The 22,285-nt window shown below is 36.3% G+C and overlaps 1 protein-coding gene across 3 annotated transcripts in view; it reads right to left on the bottom strand.

Annotated features, from left to right (window-relative positions):
• LOC136026915 (uncharacterized) overlaps window positions 1-22,285 on the bottom strand; it is a 182,479-nt gene that overhangs the window by 146,778 nt on the left and 13,416 nt on the right. For 2 of the 3 annotated variants that reach the window (XR_010617441.1, XM_065703745.1), the window contains exon 3: window positions 4,255-4,481. Coding sequence is in view for 2 of the 3 variants with exons in the window: in XM_065703745.1 (XP_065559817.1) it covers window positions 4,255-4,481 (227 nt within the window). In the remaining variant the exon portion in view is untranslated. Of the gene's footprint in view, window positions 1-4,254; window positions 4,482-16,635; window positions 16,782-22,285 lie in introns of those variants that run through there. The other variant, XM_065703747.1, reaches the window with a different exon arrangement.

Below are 22,285 nucleotides of genomic sequence, written 5' to 3'. Positions count from 1 at the left end.
TATTTAGAATCAGCATATTCTGCCAAATATTTTGATATATCTATGTCTGTTGGTATATAAGTTTGTCAATTAAAATGTTCTTTTTAGGAATCTACCCTTCCTTTGATACGTAATTACAATCACCAAACGTAGCCTAATGTCATTACAAATAAAGCGAATCAACTTGGTTGAATCCAGTGCTGCCAACGGGTGGCATTACTTCTTTTGCAACCGAGAAGCCTAAACTATAGTTATTGATACTTATAAATCAATTAGCTTCACAGAATTTTAAATTGATTGCAAATTCGTCCTCTATAGGATAAAGTCGTAGTTTGGTGCCCTAAAATAGCAGAAAACAAGACTTCCCCCTGACCTAATATGAATGGTCCTCAAAATAATTGGAGGGCATCTGGGCCTCCTCCCCCTCCCTTTTTCTCAAAACTAGCCAAATAAGTAAATATGCAAATTTCGCTTTAATTATTCATCTGCGGAGAGCCGAAACCAAAACATGGATTAACTAAAAAACGTTCAGAAATTACATAAAAAAATCAAGTTTTTTTAACTGAAAGTAAGGAGCGACATTAAAACTTAAAACGAACAGAAATTACCCCGTATATAAAAGGGGCTGCTCCCTCTTCAACGCCATGCTCTTTACGCTAAAGTTTTTACTGTTTTAAAAAGTAGAGTTGAGAGAAAGAGTCAAACTTTAGCGCAAAGAGCAAGGCGTTGAACAGGGAGCAGCCCCTTTCATATACGGGGTAATTTCTGTTCGTTTTAAGTTTTAATGTCGCTCCTTACTTTCAGTTTTAAAAAAACTTGATTTTTTTTTATTTAATTATTTATAAGCAACATAGTCTACTATGTTATTAACACCTGTAACATAATTTCTCGAGAATCGAATACAAATTATTCTTTAGGCTGATCACTTGAATTCTTGCGCCATGTCTCGGTAGTTAAACCTAATTCAAAGTTCTTAATTCAAACGTCGCATTACAAAAAATCAATACATGCTTCTGCTAACAACAAAATTTGCATATTCAACGGACAAATCTTCAAAGTGGCAGTTGCCAAGCAAGCGCCTTTTCTGGTTATCCACAAAAAATCAGATCATTCTGGAACGGCGAAATAAAACAAGAAAACAAGATTGCTATTCGTCACATGAAATTCAAAACGATGAATCGGAAAATGATTATTGACTTTACAAAGAATTAGATTTAAGTACCTTACCGGGTATTTTCTCTAATTGACAAGAAGATTGGCTATTTAAGAAAATTATTTAAATGAATAGAATTAAATACCCAACTACCCATGAAATAGAATTAAATACGCTGATGAAATATCCACATAAGGAAGTGGGGGGATACACAAAGGCAATTATGGCCTCTCCTGCACCCGGGGCAAAATCTTCAGTAGCACCACCCCTCCCAAAAGTTTTCAGGTCATATTTTAAGAAAATTGTCATTTATTAACAAAATTTGAAAGCCCAAATCTGCCATTTCTTGCAACAGATTCTTGTTATAGTAACATTCTTATATATGGTTTAATTGCTTTTAAATACAACTATTATCATTGAGTAAAATAGAATACCTCTTCAAAGCGTAAAATGAAACTAAACAAACTTTGAGAAGCATAAAACTAGGTTTCTAAATTTGATATATAGCTTCGAAGAATATGTTCTATACCCCTCGGAATTAATGCCAAAATGTTAAATGGTCCGGAAATGATTAATTTGGGTTTATTTATTCATGAAAATAGGCGTAGATTCAGGATGCCATTTTGGCAAATTTGACTTATAAGACAGAAACGAAATCTTCTTAAATTTTCATACAATAAAAAAGACTTCCTTAGCAATCGAGGCCTTAACGTATTCCAGTTATGCTATCGATGCTGATAACAACTTCATTGGAGAGAGGGGCGTGTGTCCCTTTAGATTTTGAGATACAGTTTTTTGAGGGATAACTTTTATAGAATGTGTCTCTGAGATTTAGGATAATATTATGGCAAATTTGACTTATAAGACAGAAACCAAATCTTCTTGAATCTTCATACAATGAAAAAGACTTTCTTAGTAATCAAGACCTCATCATCTTTCAGTTACGCAATCGATACTGATAATAACTACAATTTGGGGAGAGGGGCGTGCAGTGGCAGATCAAGGTGGGGGGCGTACCCCCTAACGTAGTGGTGGATTTGGGGATAATATCATGTTGCGGGGTTTCCGACGAAATATCATGTTGCGGGATTTTTATGGCGGGGTGGTTTCGATAACTTACTATTTTTTGTATCAATATTTTTACATCCTTTTAATTTCAACAGATTTATTAGAACTTCAACCCTCAGCATATTTTAGATTAAATTTATGACCATTTCCACAACCTACTTACGGCGTATAATCACTAAGGTTCCCTTTAAATTGCTGGCATTTCTTTGTTTGCAAGTTTATCGGCGTAAAATATTTTGCGCCCCCTGCTAAAACAATTCAGGATCCGCCCCTAGGGGCGTGTGTCCCTTTAGATTTTGAAATAAAGTTTTTTGAGGGTGAATTTTATTGAAAGATGTCTTTTTGGATATTATTGATAAAGAAAAGACAAATTTGCACCTCCCTACACATTGAAAAGTGCATTTTGCCAACCCCCATCCCTAAATTCTCGTGAATTGTTTCCATTGGATGCTACCAACGAACAGTTAATTTTTATCAATAGTTGAATTTGACTGTTCTAAATATAAACTTTTTAGTTGTAAGTTAATTTTATGAGTTTTACAGCGTTTAGTCTTATCTATTAGTCAAGGTTGTCAACTGGACACATTTTATGTCAAAAGAACACATTTAGAAAGGAACTTTAGAAAGGAGATTTTAGTATTTATGACTCTTTTTAAAGGTTTTTTATCAGGGATTCCTTGAAATTACCCTACGTATTGGCCAGTTTTCGTTCCTTATTTTAGCTTTCAGACTGGCTTTTAAGAGCTTTGTCGTTACAATTTTGTTGTACGTTTTGTTCCGTAGTTCTTTTGTTGTTGAGTAAGTTGAGTCAAAATCGGCGCCCACCAATTCAAGTACTAGCACTTGAAGAAGGATAAACAGGCAACAGATTACGGAGGGACACGATCTTTATGCAAACACGAAGGGGGGGGTGAAGCTGAGAAAAATGGGTTTTTGGTCCTTATATCTACATTTTAAAGACTTCACACCATTTTCCACAGGAGGTCCTAGCTGAATTACCCTCTACTGAACTGGTGTTTTAAGAGTAGAATAGCCACGCATCATGTACATACACAGTGAATACATTCAGAGACCACAGTAACAATATATGACATACAATAGCACAACAGAAGAGAAATATTTAATAAACCAAAAACCAAACAAGGATGTTTTTTGGCCAGTGAATAAAACAAAACAATAAGGAAGGTATTTAATTTTAAAAGTTTTTTTTTTGGGGGGGGATAACTTTTATCGAAAAATGTCTTTTTAGGTATTTTTATTGAAGAAACGACAAATTTGCAGGTCCCTGCATATTGAAAAGTACATTTTGCCAACCCCCCACCCCTAAACTTATGGAATTGTTTCGCCTGGACACTAGTCAACCAAGGAAAAGTTAATTCTTAATCAATAGTTAAATTTATCTGTTCTAAATGTAAACATTTTTTAAGTTATTTTTATGATGGTAGTCTGGGTTGCCAACTGGACACTTTTTTGTCAAAATGACACATTCTCATGTGCCGGGACACAATAATATAAAGCGGCAAAAAAGTGACATATTGTAAATTTCTTGTCATAAAACAAAACAGTTGGATATATATTCTATTAAAAAATGTCACTTTTCACCAAAGTAGTTTTTTTTTGGTTTTTTTTTTTACCATCAAGCTTTTGCCAGAGATGTAAGTAAAAGATTTTCCCCAAAGCAGGGGATTTACATGTTTATATGGGCTTCGTGCTACCACCCTAAGTCATTTTGTATGAACGTTTTATATGGATTTTTTTCGTTTTCATTATATTTCATGGTAACTGGCCGCTTTGAAAGAGGTTGACAAAGCGTGTTTTGGTCAATAATATAACAGGTACAAAATAATAGCCTCTAGTTTCTGAGATTTCAAGATGGACACAATTTTGGATGCGAAAGGGGCACATTCAGGGGCCAAAAAGTTGGTTACCCCGATAATAGCTGTATAGCCGAAAAAGTTTTGACAATTAACTTGGAAAGTATTAAAAATGTCAGACGACAGCGCTGTAAAGCAAGTCAAACATTAGAAAGGACAGGAAAAAACCAAAGTTCTAACCTATAGGGAACAGCTTCCTTGACAGCAACTCTATGAATGTCCTTGTTCGATTCTAGGTCATTTTTGCTAATGATGTCTGTACACTCATTTTCTTGGATCTTCCTAACTGGGATGCAGCCCATGGTTGCAGTTGAGCCAAAAAGGATATTGCCGAATCCAGTGGCTTGTACATGGCCCAAAGGCCCAGGGATATTTCCTTCCTGTTGGACGTATGGCAGACGTAAAATCTGAAAAAAATACGATGAAGATCAGATGAAAGAAGATGAAGTAATACTAGAGATAAACAGAGTGTTTACATGTAGAAAATATTGTAACTAAAAAAGTCTTCTTTTTTTGTCCAAGTTTCATGCAAAATGAAAAAAAATAATAATAAACATCGGGTTTTGTGTTCTTCTTACTGGCTTCAAATGCGAACATTTGCTTCTCCTTCTGATAAACCCTCAATATGAATATTTAACAAAACTCGTCACAAAAATTAGCCAATCGAATTAAAGTACACTTTTAAACATGGAAGTATAATGCCTTAAACTCTCTTTTTCGCTTTAGACACACCATAAAACCACTTATAAGAGAATATTTTGATAGAACAAATTTAGAAAAGGCTAGGCTTATAACTAAACAAAATAAATCCAATTTTTTTCCATAGATATGAAGCTAGTTAGATTAAGCTAGTTATTAATGGGTAATATATTTGGGCACTCATTTGAAAGCAAATTATTACACCTACAAAAGCTTTATAATTTTACCTTTATAATTACAACCTTTATAATTTTACTAAGACATTTAAAGGAGCACCCCTTTCCCATAGGCACATTACATTTACAAGGTTTAATCTACTAATAATATTACCTAACAAATATACTCTATCTGTCTCAACCATGTCATTTTACTATCAAAAATTAGGCCTAGGTAGCAGTCATCCAGCCTAATAGCCTGACTTGCAACATTTACTTGTGGTACTGCAGAATTATTATTTTTTGAGAATAGCATACCAACTGTTTTCTATGTTGATAATGTCATATTATTCTGGCTGCACCATTGTTGAACATTATTTAATGCTTTTTGTAACCATGACTGTAAAAGAAGAGGTGTTTTCCCAGTTGTTACCAGGGCAATGTCATCAGCAGGCATTGCAGCCAAGGACAGTGGACATGTCCAAGTCACTGCAATAAATTACAATCAAAATAGGACTTGAAATTCCCCCTTGGGGTAGGCCCATATCATTTTTAACCTGAAAATTTGTACTATACCCACTAACACCTACCCTAACCTCACGATTTCTCAAAAAGCTAGAAATCAAATTTATGCAATTGGCAGCTATGCCTAGTTCCCCTGTTTTCTTTGAAAATTTATCCAGGTCAACTCGGTCAAATGCAGACTTCATGTCGAGGAACACTACAAATATATCCTTCTTGCATCAGAAGCCCTGTTTTATTTGGTCCTCAAGTCTAACTAAGCAGTCAGTTCTGCTCCGATTTGGGAGGAAACAAAACTATTCTTTCTGTGCAGTTTTTATTATAAGCCCAAGGATTCTGTTTTTAACCAGATGTTCCATAAGTTTACAGAGGCAAGATGTTAGTGAAATGGGCCTGTATGAATCTGAATTAGAGGGATACTTTCCTGTTTTAGGTATTGGTATTATGGATGTCTTTCTCCATTCTTTGGGATTGTAACCTTCTTAGATGGACTTATTAAATAGAATCAGAAGAATATTTTTGGCTTCCTCTGGTAAATTTTTAAGCATTAAGTTATGTATTTGATCAGGGCCATGTGCTCCTGGCCTTACTTTCTTTATACCAGTTTCTATTTCTTCAATAGAGAATGGTTCCATTTGGAGTTGGTTATTGTTATCTGCAGTTATATTAGTTGGTGCTTGATACTGATACTCTTGGTCATTTTTTATAAAATTATCTAGGAGGATTTTCATTTTATCTTCTGGAGCTGTGAACTCCATGCCATCCTTTTTGAGGAGAATAGGAACTTTTGGGGTATTTTTTGTTTTCTTTCCCATTTAATCTGTTTCTCTTTGTTATTCGTTAATCTACTTTTTCCTGTCTTTCATCGTGTTTTTTAAAAGATTATTAATGTAGTACAAGTGAAAAGTTTGGGAAAAAACTAATATATTCAAAAAATATGTTAGAGCAAAACAACAAAGAGCTTCAAGGGTCGAGATTTACATAATAAACATCTTTTCTGCAAAATCATTAAAACTATTGATTATTTTTTAAGCTTTAATCACTACATCTCTACCTAAGATTTAATTAGTAATCCCAACCAATTTGTCTTAAATAGATATTTATTTGTAGTAGCTTATTTTCACACACAGAAGTCGTGACACAGACAATGCCATACCACTTCTTTGCCCCTTTATCTATTAGTAACTACCCCATAACCAAATTAGCAAATAGAGGGGGATGAAGGTTTCCCAGAAAAACTACGACCCCACTGTATCTGGTTTGTGTTTTTGACCAATCCTTAGGAAAACGCTCTGGTCCCTGGGACTGTACCACTGTACAAAGTTGTACACTGTACACTGTACACCAATGTACAAGTTGATAACTGATATTTTGCTAGCTTCCTTGAAGTCTATTCCATCGATCTAAATTTCCGGTTGTTGAGCATGAGACAAGGAACTATGCAATATAGGGAACTAGCTTATACCCCTTACCCTTAAAACACCTTGGGACTTTTGCCTTTTGCTTACATTCCTCAAACAATTAAAATTAGAAAAGTAAATACAAACGAATGTGAAATCCGAAAAAAAACGTACAGAGCTATACAAGTGGCAAACATTAATGTTAGGAACGGACGTCGACAACAACTTCTATGGATGGGGAATAACATTTAAAAGCCACACAGGGATGTCAGTTTACGAAAATGTTTGGGGAGGGTAGTTTGGATTTTTGAAATAGAAACCCAAATAAAAATATTTTACAATCCTATCGGAGAGGGTGGAAAATAAATTGAGGGCAAGGTCACCCACCTCGCCACTGCCAATAGAGACACATTAAGAAAAAACATAATAAAGGGCAAATTTTGTCAAAAATATGGAAAACCCACAATATTCCGAAGATTTCGGACACGTATCTACAACCACCTACCCCCTCCCTGTATGTATTAGGATAATAGTTTTACTGATACAGAGTTGAAGAAAAAGCAAAAGCATGTTTGAAACTTTGCTGAGTTTCGTTAAATAATCGACAACATCGTTAATTTTTTCTCCCTGAAACTGGCATGAGTTTCTACTTCCACTCTTATCAGGAATAGATTCGCCGAAGCTGGAAATAATTTTAAAACATAATAATCATGATTGATTGGTTTTAAAAATGCGATTTCTCACCCCTTCGGCCGAATTAACAAGTCGACTCAATTTAGCCGTGTAATATATGATTCGATGAAGCCTGTCAAACAGTTCGTGGTAACGAACTGTAGTAAGGAGCGATCCGGCTCAATAGTAACCAAAACTCTAAAAAATTGAATTTTGATATCAATAGCTACATCAAAAGAATCGCATTTATAAGTTTCATCAAGTTTAGTCTTACCCATCAAAAGTTACGAGCCTGAGAAAATTTGCCTTATTTAGGAAAATAGGGGGAAACACCCCCTAAAAGTCGTAGGATCTTAACGAAAATGACACCATCAGATTCAGCGTATCAGAGAACCCTACTGTAGAAGTTTCAAGCTCCTATCTACAAAAATGTGGAATTTTGCATTTTTTGCCCGAAGACAAATCACGGGTGCGTGTTTATTTGTTTTTTTTTTTTTTTTTTTTCAGGGGTCATCGTATCGACCAAGTGGTCCTAGAATGTCGCAAGAGGGCTCATTCTAACGGAAATGAAAAGTTCTAGTGCCCTTTTTAAGTGACCAAAAAAATTGGAGGGCATCTAGGCCCCCTCCCACGCTCATTTTTTTCCCAAAGTCAACGGATCAAAATTTTGAGATAGCCATTTTGTTTAGAATAGTCGAAAATCATAATAACTATGTTTTTGGGGATGACTTACTCCCCCACAGTCCCTGGGGGAGAGGTTGCAAGTTACAAACTTCAACCAGTGTTTACATATAATAATGGTTATTGGAAAGTGTACAGACGTTTTCAGGGGGATTTTTTTGGTTTCGGGGGTAGGGTTGAGGGAGGGGGCTATGTGGGAGGATCTTTCCTTGGAGAAATATGCCAAGGGGGAAAAAAATTCAATGAAAAGGGCGCAGGACGAATCTGGTCACGTTAGAAAAAAACGTCCAATTAAGAGCTTAATATACAATGCTGGGTGTTCGGAGCCTCTCTATTATGGAGTATAATTTGAAAATAACACAACTATACGAGCGATAAAACATATATACCACAACCATAACTCAACTAACGAAAGAACTGCTAAGAGATAACACAACTATAAGGCAAAAACAGGTGAAAACTAACGGGAAAATAAACGAACTAAGAGGTGGAAGGGGCCCAGAAAAAAATATAATCCTTTTTCAATTTTGAGCCTAACTTCCGCAAAGGAGTAATAATGTCAGAAGCCCCGAAATACCGAATTATTTTCTTTTCAAACAGTTCGTGGTAAGGAACTGTAGTAAGGGGCGACCCGGCTCAATAGTAAACGAAACTCTAAAAAACGGAATTTTGATGCTAAAAGATATATCAAAAGATTCGAATTTTTACGCTGATTCTAAATATTAAGTTTCAATTAATTTAGTATTTGTCATCAAAAGTTACGAGCCTGAGAAAATTTGCCCTATTTTGGAAAAAAGGGGAAAACATCCATTAAAAGTCATAGAATCTTAACGAAAATCAAACTATCGCATTCGGTATATCAGAGAACTCTATAGCAAAAATTTCAAGCTCCTATCTAAAAAATGTGGAATTTTGTATTTTTTGCCAGAAGACAAATCACGGGTGCGTGTTTATTTATTTGTTGTTTTTTTTTCTTTTTCCCAGGGGTCATCTTATCGACCAAGTGGTCCTAGGATGTCGCGAGAGGGCTCATTCTAACGGAAATGAAAAGTTCTAGTGCCCTTTTTAAGTGACCAAAAAATTGGAGGGTAAATAGGCCCCTCCCATGCTCATTTTTTTCCAAAAGTCAACAGATTAAAATTTTAAGATAGTCATTTTGTTCAGCATAGTCGAAAACCATAATAACTATGTCTTTGGGAATAACTTACTCTCCCACAATCCCTGAGGGAGGGGCTGCAAGTTACAAACTTTGACCAGTGTTTACATATAGTAATGGTTATTGGGAAGTGTACAGACGTTTTCATGGGGATTTTTTGGTTTGGGGGGTGGGGTTGATGGGAGAGGGCTTTGTGGGAGGATCTTTCCTTTGAGGAATATGTCACGGGGGAAGAAAAATTCAATGAAAAGGGCGCAGGATTTTCTAGCATTACTATAAAAAAAAACAATGAAAAAATAAACATGAAAACGTTTTTTTCAAATGAAAGTAAGGAATAGCATTGAAATTTAAAACGAACAGAGATTATTACGCATATGAGGGGTTCTAAAAATACTTTAGCATAAAGAGCGAGGTATTTAGGAGGAGATAGATACCTCGCTCTTGATGCTAAAATATTTTTAGTGATTTCAACTATTTATTCTACGGCCTTTTTGATTCAGGGGTCATTCTTAAAGAATTGGGACAAAACTTACGATTTAGTGTAAAGAGCGAGGTATTAACGAGGGTACAAACCCCCTCGTACACATAATAAAAATATAAGAATATAAAAGTTTGTTACGTAAGTTAATTCTTAAGTTACGTATATTTTTTACTAATAAAAACGTTCGTTGAATATTAAAAGTTCTAGTAGCCTTTTTAAGTAACCGAAAAATTGGAGGGCAGCTAGGCCTCCTTCCCCACCCCTTATTTCTCAAAATCGTCTGATCAAAACTAAGAGAAAGCCATTTAGCCAAAAAAAAATTAATATACTAATTTCATTTCAATAATTTATAAGCGGAGTGCCAAAATCAAACATGCATTAATTCAAAAACGTTCAGAAATTAAATAAAAAAACTAGTTTTTTTAACTGAAAGTAAGGAGCGACATTAAAACTTAAAACGAACAGAAATTATTCCGTATATGAAATGGGTTGTCCCCTCCGCAGTCCCACGCTCTTTACGCTAAAGTTTTTAATTGTTTTAAAAAGTAGAATTGTGGCAAAGAGTCAAACTTTAGCGTAAAGAGGGAGGGACTGCGGAGGGGACAACCCATTTCATATACGGAGTAATTTCTGTTCGTTTTAAGTTTTAATGTCGCTCCTTACTTTCAGTTAAAAAAACTAGTTTTTTTTATTTAATCTACCTGATAAAATATGAATAGGTGTCGAAATACATAATGAAGTTGTAAAGTATCTAGTCAAATTTCAAAACACGGGCGTCCGTTAAGATGTCTAATAAACACAATATGCGTGGAATAAATGCTGAACACACATAAGTTAATTCCTTATTCCTTATCACTCATCTTAAATATCTGCTGCGGAGACTGGTTGTGCAAAAAAAAGAGAAACAAACTATCCAACAAAAAGTATAACAAAGGGTCACCAATTTTCGGAAATCACAAACACCAAGTGGCGTGTGCCAAACATGCCTTAATTGTGCAACACATATGAAGTACTGAAATGTATACAGGAGGTGGAGAGTAAGTGACTCCTTCACGCATAAGATGGCATAATCAGTTGCATTTCGTGTACACACTCCATAGGAGTTTGAAGCACCTGTTTGCAGATATAGAAATTTAAAGGCAGCAGCAGCTTGAGGCTGGACGCTCCTCGAGAAATTATACTGTCTTTTCAATTCTTTTTCAATCGCGGTATATCACACAAACACTCAAGGTTATCAGATTTCCCTGCCGTCATTAAACTCAAGGGGTTTCTCACTGAAAATTATGATTAATGTATATTCATTCTTCGTAATTCGACAAGTAAATAGGAATATTTATTTGGAAAAGAACTATTATTCGAGGAGAAAATTAGAGAAATTATTATTCGAGATTTTTTTTTTTTTGGAGGAAGGGGTTTAACTCTTACGAAAGAAATACCAGGAAAACACAGGAAAATTAAACATTACGCCGAGAAAATTAAGCATTATACAAATTTAAGGTGGGTGAATCCCTCGCCTGCGTGTGTGCCTGTGGTCTGGTCATCATTATTTGCCAGGAGACGCGGTATAAAATTGTGGAAATTACAAATAAAAAGTACATATTTTCGGGTTTTTACTTCATGCAGACCTATTTAGAAAAATATAATTTAAATAATTGCTCGCAGCGAAGTGACAAATTTATTTCATTTTATCAAAAAGTTCGTGGTAACGAACTGTACTAAGGAGCGACCCGGCTCAATAGTAACCAAAACTCTAAAAAACGGATTTTTGATACCAATAGCTACATGAACAAAATCGCATTTTAATGCTGACTTTAAATATATGAGATACCTATCTAAAATTACGAGTCTAAGAAAAATTGCCTTATTTTAGAAAATAGAGGGAAAAACCCAATAAAAGTAATAAAACCAAAATTACACTCAACCGAATCAGCCTATCAGGGAACCCTACCGTGGAAGTGTTAAGCTTCTATCAGCAAAAATATACATTTTTTTCCAGGGGTGATTATATCGAACCAGTTGTCATAGAATGTTGCGAGCGGGCTCATTCCAACGGAAATGAAGTTATATACAAGTGAATTATATATAAAAAAATGAAGTATATAGTACCCTTTTTAAGTGATCTAAAAAATTGGAGGGCACCTAGGCCTCTTCCCACGCTAATTATTTTCCCACAGTCACCCGATTAAAATTCTGAGATAGCCATTTTATTCAGCATAGTCGAAAAACCTTATAACTGTGTCTTTGGGGACGACTTATTCCACCAGAATCCCCGTGGAAGGGGCTACAAGTTACAAACTTTGATCAGTGTTTATATAGTAATGGTTATTGGGAAATGTACAGGCGTTTTCAGGAGGATTTTTGGTTGGGGGGGGGGGTTGAGAACAGGGGGTTATGTTGGGGGAACTTTCCATGGATGAATTTGTCATGGGGGAAGAAAGGGAGCGCAGGATTTTCTAGCCTTATTTCAAAATAGAACAATACAAAAATAAATATGAAACAGTTTTTTCAACTGAAAGTAAGGAGCAGCATTAAAATTTAACACTAAGAGAATACAGAAGTTCGTTACGTAAGCTAACTCGTAAGTTACGTCGATCTTTTACTAGCAAAAACGTTCGTAAAATATTAAAAGTTCTAGTTGCCTTTTTAAGTAACCAAAACATTGGAGGGCAACTAAGCCTCCTCCCCTGCTCCTTTTTTCTCAAAGTGATTCTATCAAAATTATGAGAAAGCCATATAAATATAAAATTTCGTTTTAATTATTCATCTGTGGAGAGCCAAAATCAAAACATGCATTAGTTCAAAAACGTTCAGATATTAAATGAAAAAAAGACATGTTTTTAACTGAATGCAAGGAGCAACATTAAAACTTAAAACGAATATAAATTACTTCGTATGTGAAAGGGGCTGCTTCTTCCTCAACGCCCCGCTCTTTACGCTAAAGTTTTACTCTTTTTCTCTCAATTCTACTTTTTAAAACAGTAAAAAACTTTAGCGTAAAGAGCGGGGCGTTGAGGAGGGAGCAGCCCCTTTCATATACGAAGTGATTTCTGTTCGTTTAAGTTTTAATGTCGCACCTTACTTTCAGGTAAAAAAAACTTGTTTTTTTTATTTAGCTTATCCATACGGGTTCATTAAAAAATATTCTAAAGTTCGATTGTTGCTTGAGTATTTGTATATCTGAATTTGTATTCGGATAAGACTGTAATGCCACATGATAACTACCCATACCTAGCACAGTTGGATTTATATAAACGGTTCTCGTATTTCCATACTTCTTGGCAACCTTCCGTCGACAATTTCGGGTAACAGTGCCTCAAAATAAAAATTTTTTAGATTTGGCAGCATTTTGTTAGACCAGAATTCACGGTCACGACCAATCTTTTCATAATATAATTCCTCTTCCCCTAAAAATATTACAAAGTATACAAAATCAATGTCACAACATTCCAATTGCATTTGAATTTGGTAATAGTAGTCATGTGTTCTTTTCAGCTTTATTTCACTATTAACTTTCTTTTCTAGACATGTATTTTTTTTTTTAAGTGCTATCCACTCTTCCAATGTAAGCCCTTTTGCTGTCAAATGGCACTTCACCTCCAAAAGAGCCTTCTCACCCGAAGGAAAAATTGCTATCCCGTCCGGACTGGCCCCTAGAAACCCATATCCCTTGTGAATGAAAAGCCCAGCAGAGTTTACAATGCAACCCATTTTCTTTGCAAAAGCTGCAATAGCTACAGGCTCATAAATCTGACCATGCTCCATTGCCTTTGTTTGGCGGTTTCTGGGATACAGCAGCTGCCGAACTAATGAGCCCACAGTCTTCAACCGCCTTTTACAAACAGCACCAGCTACGGAAGCTGTAATTCTGTTTTTTCTGTATTCTATCTAGCTATTATCGATAGAATTTCTCTGAAGCCTAGTGGCTTTTTCGATACTGAGGATATCTGTTGCAGTACATTGGAGACGAGTCAAAAAATCTGTTTTTGCAATTTCGAGCGCACTGCAATCAAGATCCGGAGCAGTTGCGTTCGAGCCGTAGTTTTTGTCTGCTCCGGTTGGCTCCCTGATTTCTTTTGAAGGGAGTTTTGTGGAAGCATTAGTGAAAAGGCACTTTTTAGCAGACAGTTTTTTTACGTCGAGCAGTAGTCATGGCCCGCTGTTGTGCAAGTTTTTTCAACTGCCTACTTGGTGTAGATCCTACAGTTCTTCGAAATATTTCAAGGCGAGCTGAGTGACCTTTCGTAAATCGGATTCCTGCTGCTTTAACACGGGTGGTATATCGCGCACTTTGGCTAACCATGATGTTTTTGCCACCTATAAGCCTTGCAACTATGCTCATAAAATATTCTGCCAGGTTGCTCGTGTGGTTTCCTATCAGTAGACGAGCCCTTCTGGTCAGCGTATCAAAGGCTGAATACACATGGCTGAGAAAGATGTTGCTAGGGGTGTCTTCAGGATTGACCTGTAGAACTTTCCCAGAGAACGAGCAGCGTGTAGGACAAAATCTATGGTCGCCACGGAAAAAATGTAGAGGAATTGCCTTCAGCGCACTGATGAGATCCTTCACGCTTTTCTTCTCTGTGGTGGCACATACAATTGCATTTAAAAGCATATAAAACTCTGCTCTAGGAAAGGAGGGGATGAATCAACCAAAAAAAAAAAATTCATACCTAAATTGTCCTTTGAGTCCATCTGACCGATGGACAAGATTCTGCTACATCCTCTCTTCGGAGCCATGTGAACCAAGATTAAATATATCTAACTACTGCAGTATGACAACTCTATAAGAAACACGCACACGCTGCTCTTACAGGAGCATGACAAGGAGCAAGGATTTGAGAAAACAATTAATTATGCAAAAATCACATATAAATGTGGGACAAATGACAACGCTGGACTGTGTTTTTGGAGTAAAGAGCTTAAAAGTACTATAGGTGAGAAGTGCACCATCCAGTGGGAAGTATTTCTCGGGTAACGCATCTATGCCTATTTTCATTGACATTAGAAAAGCTTTTGACACGGTTGACTACCAAGTGTTGCTTCATCCAATGAGAAGTCTTGGAATAAATGGAGTTTGTCTTAGATGGCTTGAGAACAATCTTTACGGTAGGTCCCTTAAACTCGTTTTAAATTATTTAGTCTCACCGAATTTTCCTGTGATGTGTGGCGTACCTCAGGGCTCTGTGCTGGGCCCTTTACTTTATCTAGTTTATGTTGACATGATGCGCTTTTATCTGCAGGATGTATGTATTACTTCTTTTGCGGAGGACACTGCGCTAACAGTATTTGCAAAATCAGTCGATGATTTGATAGCAAAAGCTAATAACGCCCTCAAAATACAAAAGGTGTTTACGAGTTTAAGTTTGCTCTGCGTGAATGTAAAAGAGTGTGTGATTCTGTTGATGTAAGTGGTAAAGTCCTATTGCGTGAAAATTGCACTACGGTATCTTGGCTTCCATATTGATTCTAATCTTTCGTCGAAGCATCATAACGACATTATTTCCGCCAAAATTGCACGTGGTGTTGGCATTCTCAGAAGACTGAGCATATTTTGCCAGTTTGGAGGATTACTCCTCCAAACCACATCGCTCTTCACGCTAAAGTTTTTTAACACTTAAAAAAATACCATCTTATTGTTCTAATTAAACAAACATAGTATTTCAGGAGTCGTTCTTAAAGAATTGGCACAGAATTCAAACTTTAGCGTAAAGAGCGAGGTGGTTTGGAGGAGTAATCCCCCCTAATATGCGTAATAATTTATGTTCGTTTTAAGTTGTTATGTTGGTCCTTACTTTCAGGTGAAATTTTTTGTTTTTTTATATTTAATTTCTGATCGTTTTTACTTAATTCCAGGAAATCTGGATGCTCCTCCACGGAAGAATACTTCCTCCCCAAGGATTTATTCTCAAGAGAATTCAATCCTGGTAATCGGCAATGAGAAAGCAAGACATGAGAATTTCAATTCAGGCGAATTCCCTCAGCGTAAATTTTCCCAAAAAAAATTAATCCCCTGAAAAGTCCCCTTCACATGGAAAATTATCCCCGTGGAAAATCCCACCAGCAGAAAATTCAATTTTCTCCCCCAATAACAAATATTATGCGCAAACGATGGGCAAATTTTGTACCTTAAAGACCTTTTGTTAGGGGCTGTTGGAGGGTCATGATATACCCAAAGGCACAGTTATTCGGCCTTTCCACTATGCTGAACAAAACGACTGTCTCAAAATTCTGATCATTTGAATTTGAGAAACAAGGGTGTGGGAAAGGGCCTAGTTGCCCTCAAATTTTTGGTCACTTAAAAAGAGCACTAGAAGTTCTGATTTCCGTTCGAGTAAGCCCTTTCACGATATTCTAGGACAACTGGGTCGGTACGATCACCCCTGGGAAAAAACAATAAAAAAACAACAACAAATAAACACGCATTCGTGATCGTTCTTTTGGCAAAAAATATAAAATTCCACATTTTTTCAGATAGGCTTTTGAAACCTCTATATTTGAAACCAGCATAAAACTCCTATTCTTTTGATATAGCCTCACTATTGGTATCAAAATTCTGTTTTCGATTACTATTGAGTAGTCACTCCTTATTTACAGTTCGTTCCCACAAACTGTTTGATACGGTCACACTACATTTCCCACTCAAATTCAAGAAGGGCAAAGCTTCTTTTTTTCTACTAGTATCTTATGATGATGATAAAATATTGTGTCCATGCCTTTTTAATTTTCCACCAAGTTGGGACAATGGCTATCGAAACTAATAATGGTTGACATTTGAGATTTGCCCCTTGAGCTTACCTTAAAGACGCTTTCTGGACTGGTGATCAAGTGGAAATGGTCTTTAGATGAGTTTGATTTTGATGAACATATTAAAAAGTGCTTCTTCTAAGATCCATGGAAAACAAATTTGTGACGCAGATTATTCAATTAACTAGAGACAGTCACATGGGCTCAAAATGTTTGAAGTGGGGAGGGAGGTGGGTAACCTAAAAACAGAATCACATTATTAATGTGCATTATAGGAAACCTTGGGAATATCGCAAATATCATGAGATATTAGGGTTCTTAGGCCCTTGCGTACGTTTTAACTAGCATTCCATCCTTTAGAATATCGTCCTATTACAATACTGTTATCAACGGATCACAATATTCAAACCCCATAGTAATTTCTGTGCATGGTTACAATCCAAGTGCTACAATCCCAATGTCCCGCTAAACTATATGCAACTACAACCTATAGCTTATGTAAGGAAAAATATGATATATTTAAGGCTATGAAATCTGAGCCAATGACAACATCGCGGTTTTAATGTGGTCACGCTGCGGCCAGATTTTTTTTTTCGAAACCATGTCTCAGAGGTGGTCGGCGTTTACCCCTACCCCCTCCCGCGGAAAATAACACCCAGTGGAAAATGCCCTCCCCCATGGAAAATAAGGCTTTCCAAATTTGACAAGTTTATTTGAGTTTTTTCCCGTAGGGGAAGGAATTTTGGTACTTGTGTAGGCTATTATACGCCACTCACTTAAGTTTAAGCTGTGTAAAACTCGAAAACAAACTGGCTTCTTCATTAGTTTCTTTCAGCTTATTACGAGACAAGACAAAGACAAGTGACAGAATAGATGGGAAATATATGATTTGGTCTATATATTTGCACATAAGGGGGGGGGGCTGAGTATTTGAACAGTTCGATACAGAAAACAATTCTTACTTCATAATATGAAGAATAATTGTACCTAATATGTTTTAGATACAGACCCTATACTTTACCCCCCCCCTCCTAATGTGCAAATGTATAAACCAACTTTGTTTCTAAACTACCGAAGGTTCTCGAATTTTACATAGCGTAAACTTGAGTGAGCGGCGTATAATACACAAGTACCGGAATTTTTCATGGAGAGAGAGCCAGGTTTCCCGGTATTATTTACAGATGATCAGAAATTAAATTTAAAAAAAAAGTTTTTTTCAACTGACAGTAAAGAGCAGCATCAAAAATGAAAAAAAGAACAGATATTATTATATATATGAACAGAGTTGCCCCTTTCACAAGATCTTGCTCTTTACGCTAAAGTTTTGACTTTTTCCCCAATTCTTTAAGAACGATTCCTGAAACACATTGGCCGTTTAATTAGAACAATAAGCTTTGTTTTAAAATTCTATAAAAGGGACACAATAGGGGCAGGGTGAATACCAATGGAACAAAAAAACGTCGGTATGCTTGAAAATCATGGTCGCCCGCCTGGATTTAATTTGAGAGGCACTCACGAGGATCTAGCCTTGACACCGTATCAACTGAAGTGACTTAACAAAAAAAAATTCTACCGCTAATTATTTTCCGGATTCGACCGATAAGAACAGGTATTAAAAATTCTTGGAAGTCCGAACAGAAAATCAGAATAATGACAGTAGTAAACACCGATTTATCGAATATAAAGCAGAATTATTTAGCACACATACAGGTAACTAGAAGGGTGGAGGGTATGATTTTTCTCTAATTTGTCTTTTTTCACATGATTCACCTTTTTGTGGCTTTAAAGTATCCCAAGAATGTTACGACGTTTAAAAACTGACTATCGCATCGACATTTTGACTGACGAATGGTTTGAACTGGATTTATTAGGAGTTTCAGAAACTCATATCCCAGGGGTAGGAAGCATGAAATTAGGTGACATAGAATTTGTTTATTCAGGAAGGAAGGATGGGGTACATAGACAGGGAGTAGGGCTCATGATGAATAAGGAAGCTGCTAAGTCTTGTTTAGGCTGGGAAGGTATTAATAATAGAATACTAATTGCTCATTTTATGACTAAAAAGTTTAGGGTATCAGTTATAGTAGTATATGCCCCCATTGAACCAACTGATGGAGATACTAGTGACTCAGATGAATTTTACTTACAGTTACAGGAGCAAATAGACAGGGTACCAGGTAGAAATATGGTGTTTTTTCTAGGAGATTTTAATGCCCAGGTTGGTAGAAATAGGGATAGATGGTATCCTAGCCTAGGTAATTTTGGTGTAGGAAAAGAAAACAGTAATGGCTATAGGCTTTTGCAATTTTGTAGGTATAACAACCTAGTTATAACCAATACGGTGTTTGGTCACAAAATGGCCCATAAGTTGACATGGTATTCACGTGATGGTAAGACAGCAAACCTTATTGATTATATTATTGTAAACAGAAGACTAGCAGGATCAATACAAGATACTAGGGTGTATAGGAGTGCTGTTATTGATGTTAAAAGTAAAGATCACCATCTAGTAGTGTCTAAGGTTAATTTGAAGCTGAAATTTCGGAAGAGTAACTCCCTCCCGGAAAGTTATGATGTTGGTAGACTTCAGGATGAAAATTTGAGAAAAAAATTCCAGGAACAGTTGAGTACTAAACTTGAGGGTTTAAAATTTGACAATGTGGAAGATGGATGGAATAATTTCAGAAAAACAATTTGTGAAGTTGCTGATAATGTCCTAGGGAAGAGTGCTAAGACAGCAACTAGGAATATTAGTGAAAAAGCTTTAGGTTTAATAGAGAGTAGAAGGGGTTTGTATAAGAATTATCTGAGCGATAGGTCGTATGAAAACAAAAGGAATGTAAAGAAAGTGGAGAAAGCATTAAAATATGAACTAAGGAGATGTGAAATGGAGGCGATGAATAAAATTGCTGAGGATCTGGAAGATGCGGCTAGACGGCATAATAGTAAAATATTATACTGGCATGTTAATAAATTGAAAGGGAATAGCCGATCCGGACTAGTACCAGTTAAAGATAGAAATGGGGCCACAATTAGTGATAAGGAAAAAGTTAAAGAAAGATGGGTGGAACATTTTGAGAATGTGCTAAACCGAGATACAGTTGCAGGAAAAGATATAGATGAAAATGAAAAAGTTTGTGATACCTTGGATGTGAAGGAAGATTTGTTTAGTGAGGAAGAATTAGCGACAGTATTAGAAGGATTAAAAAATAATAAGGCCCCAGGTGCTGATAGTATGATTAATGAGTTCCTTAAATATGGTGGCTCTGAGGTTAGGAATAAGCTACTGAAGATTATGAACATGATTTTTGAAAAAGGGGAAGTACCCAATGATTTTAGGAAAACCTCAATTAAACCACTGTATAAGAAAGGTGACAAGACTGAATGTCGTAATTATCGAGGCATTAGTCTGGTCTCTGTAGGTAGCAAATTACAGAGTAATATGATACTTTTTAGACTGAGACATGCTGTAGACAAAGTTTTAAGGGAAGAACAATGCGGTTTTAGAAAAGGTAGAGGATGTGTCGACCATGTTTTCACTCTTAGGTTAATAATTGAGAAGTCCCTTCGTTGTCAAACACCTTTGGTCCTTAGTTTTATCGATTATGAGCAAGCTTTCGATTCTGTTGATAGAACAGCGTTAACAAAGGTCTTATCGTTATATCGTATACCAGAAAAATACATTAAAGTGATTTGCGCTATGTACGAGAATAATACTGCTGCGGTTAAGGTAGGAAATGAGGCTAGCAACTGGTTTTGTATTAAATCAGGAGTTAAGCAGGGTTGTGTTCTATCCCCCTTTATATGGATCATTTTGATGGACTTCGTCTTAAGGAGCACAGGAAAGGCAATTGGAGACCATGGAATCAAATGGGGAGGAAGAACGCTCCTGGACTTAGATTATGCTGATGATTTAATATATTCTCTGAGGCCAACCTGACTTTCATACATAATGATGATAGAAGGTAATAAGCTTACCTAAGCTATGGATGTCAGGTGACTGATTTTTCTTCTAACGATAATTTCGACAGGACCTGTGCCTGTCATCATCAGGTTAATTCAAATTTCTTGCCGGAAAGTAAAATCACTAAATAAATAAAACTAAAAACACTGAACAACACTAATTATGAGCCGAACCTGGAGTTATTGTTGTGCCATGGCCCGAATTTTGGTAGAGGCGTTGATGGCTGCTGTCCTGGTGGATCTTAAAGAGGTTGTGCCTTTAGGAAAGGGGTGGAGTCTTTTGTGAGTTTTCAATTTATGGGTGATTGGTTCCCAAGTTTCGCTAATATGAAACTCACCATTGTCTTTATTAATGGCTGGTTTATTTTTAGCAATTTCCAAAGCTTCTCTGATTTTCTGCTTTAAGAGTTGTGGGACAATAGCAATAAGTTGGGCTTGGTCAAACTTAATGGAGTGGGAAGGGTTTTCAAAGATATGATGGGCCAATGCAGAGAAATTATCTTCCTCCTTTAGCTTTGTCTTTTTAAGGCAGGCATCAATGGAATCAGCATGTTCTTTTAATCGGTGATGTAGAGGTCTCATGGTACGACCTATATAGGTATCACCACAACTGCAAGGAATCTCATATACCCCTGGTGGATCTGAAGTAATCTTATCCTTGCCTTTGTTCAAGAAGGAGGAAATAGTCCTTCCAGAGGGAAAAACACCTTAAAGCCAAGTTTAATGAGTTTGGAACTTAAAATGTCAGTAATGCCCTTGATATAATGTAATGACAAAAAGGGTTTATCATCTTCAATCTTAGGAGCGAAATTCTTGGTAATTCCACTCATCTTTCTCCTGAAAATAACCTTGTCAATGACTTTTCGGGGGTATCCGTTACCTATCAGAACATCTCTTATATAATCAAGTTCAGCCTTCAGCTCAAAATCAGAGGAGCACACCAGAAATGCTCTATCAACCAACGCATAGACTATAGAATTTTTAACTATAGGGTGGTTATAGGAGTCATATCTCAGATATCTATCACTATGAGTTGGCTTTCTATACACACTCAAGTCCAACCTAGTTTCTCGTTCTGTAATGAGGACATCTAAGAAGGGTAAATTGCAGTTATTTTCAAGTTCAATGGTGAACTTAATATCTGGGTCCTGCTTGTTAAAAATATTGAGAAAGGATATTAATTTGTCTCGTGCCCCATTCCAAATTATTAAACAATCGTCAACATATCTCACGTAAAGTTGGAGATACTTGAAGTCCTGTTTGAAGATATTAGTTTCAATATGTTGTAGAAACACTTCGCTAAGAACTGGTGCCAAGGCTGATCCCATTGGTATGCCCCAAATCTGTTTATAAGTTTGATGCCTGAAAGTAAAGTAAGCATTGCTGAGACATAAAGACGTGAGAGTAATGATTTCTGTGGAGTCCAAGCAAGTCAGTTCTCTCCAGGAACCATCCTTTTCTAAAGCTGATTGTAAAGCTGGTATAAGACGCGGCAAGGGTATGCTGGTAAATAAAGATACAACATCAAAACTGCACATTGTGGTATTCTCCCCAATGTTGATGCTATTTAGCTTATCAACTACTTCTTTAGTATTTCTTATTGTGTGCTTGCTGCTGAGGGTTATGGATCTTAAAATACCAGCCAAATATCTTTCCAACTTCTGTGTGGCTGAACCTACTGTTGAGATAATAGGTCTAAGGGGTATATCTGGTTTGTGAATTTTCGGTACACCATAAA

This window comes from Artemia franciscana, chromosome 5 (genome assembly GCF_032884065.1).
Source record: "Artemia franciscana chromosome 5, ASM3288406v1, whole genome shotgun sequence".
Lineage (NCBI taxonomy): Eukaryota > Metazoa > Arthropoda > Branchiopoda > Anostraca > Artemiidae > Artemia > Artemia franciscana.
Note: the sequence above shows the minus strand (reverse complement) of the source record. Positions and strands in the feature narration are given on the sequence as shown.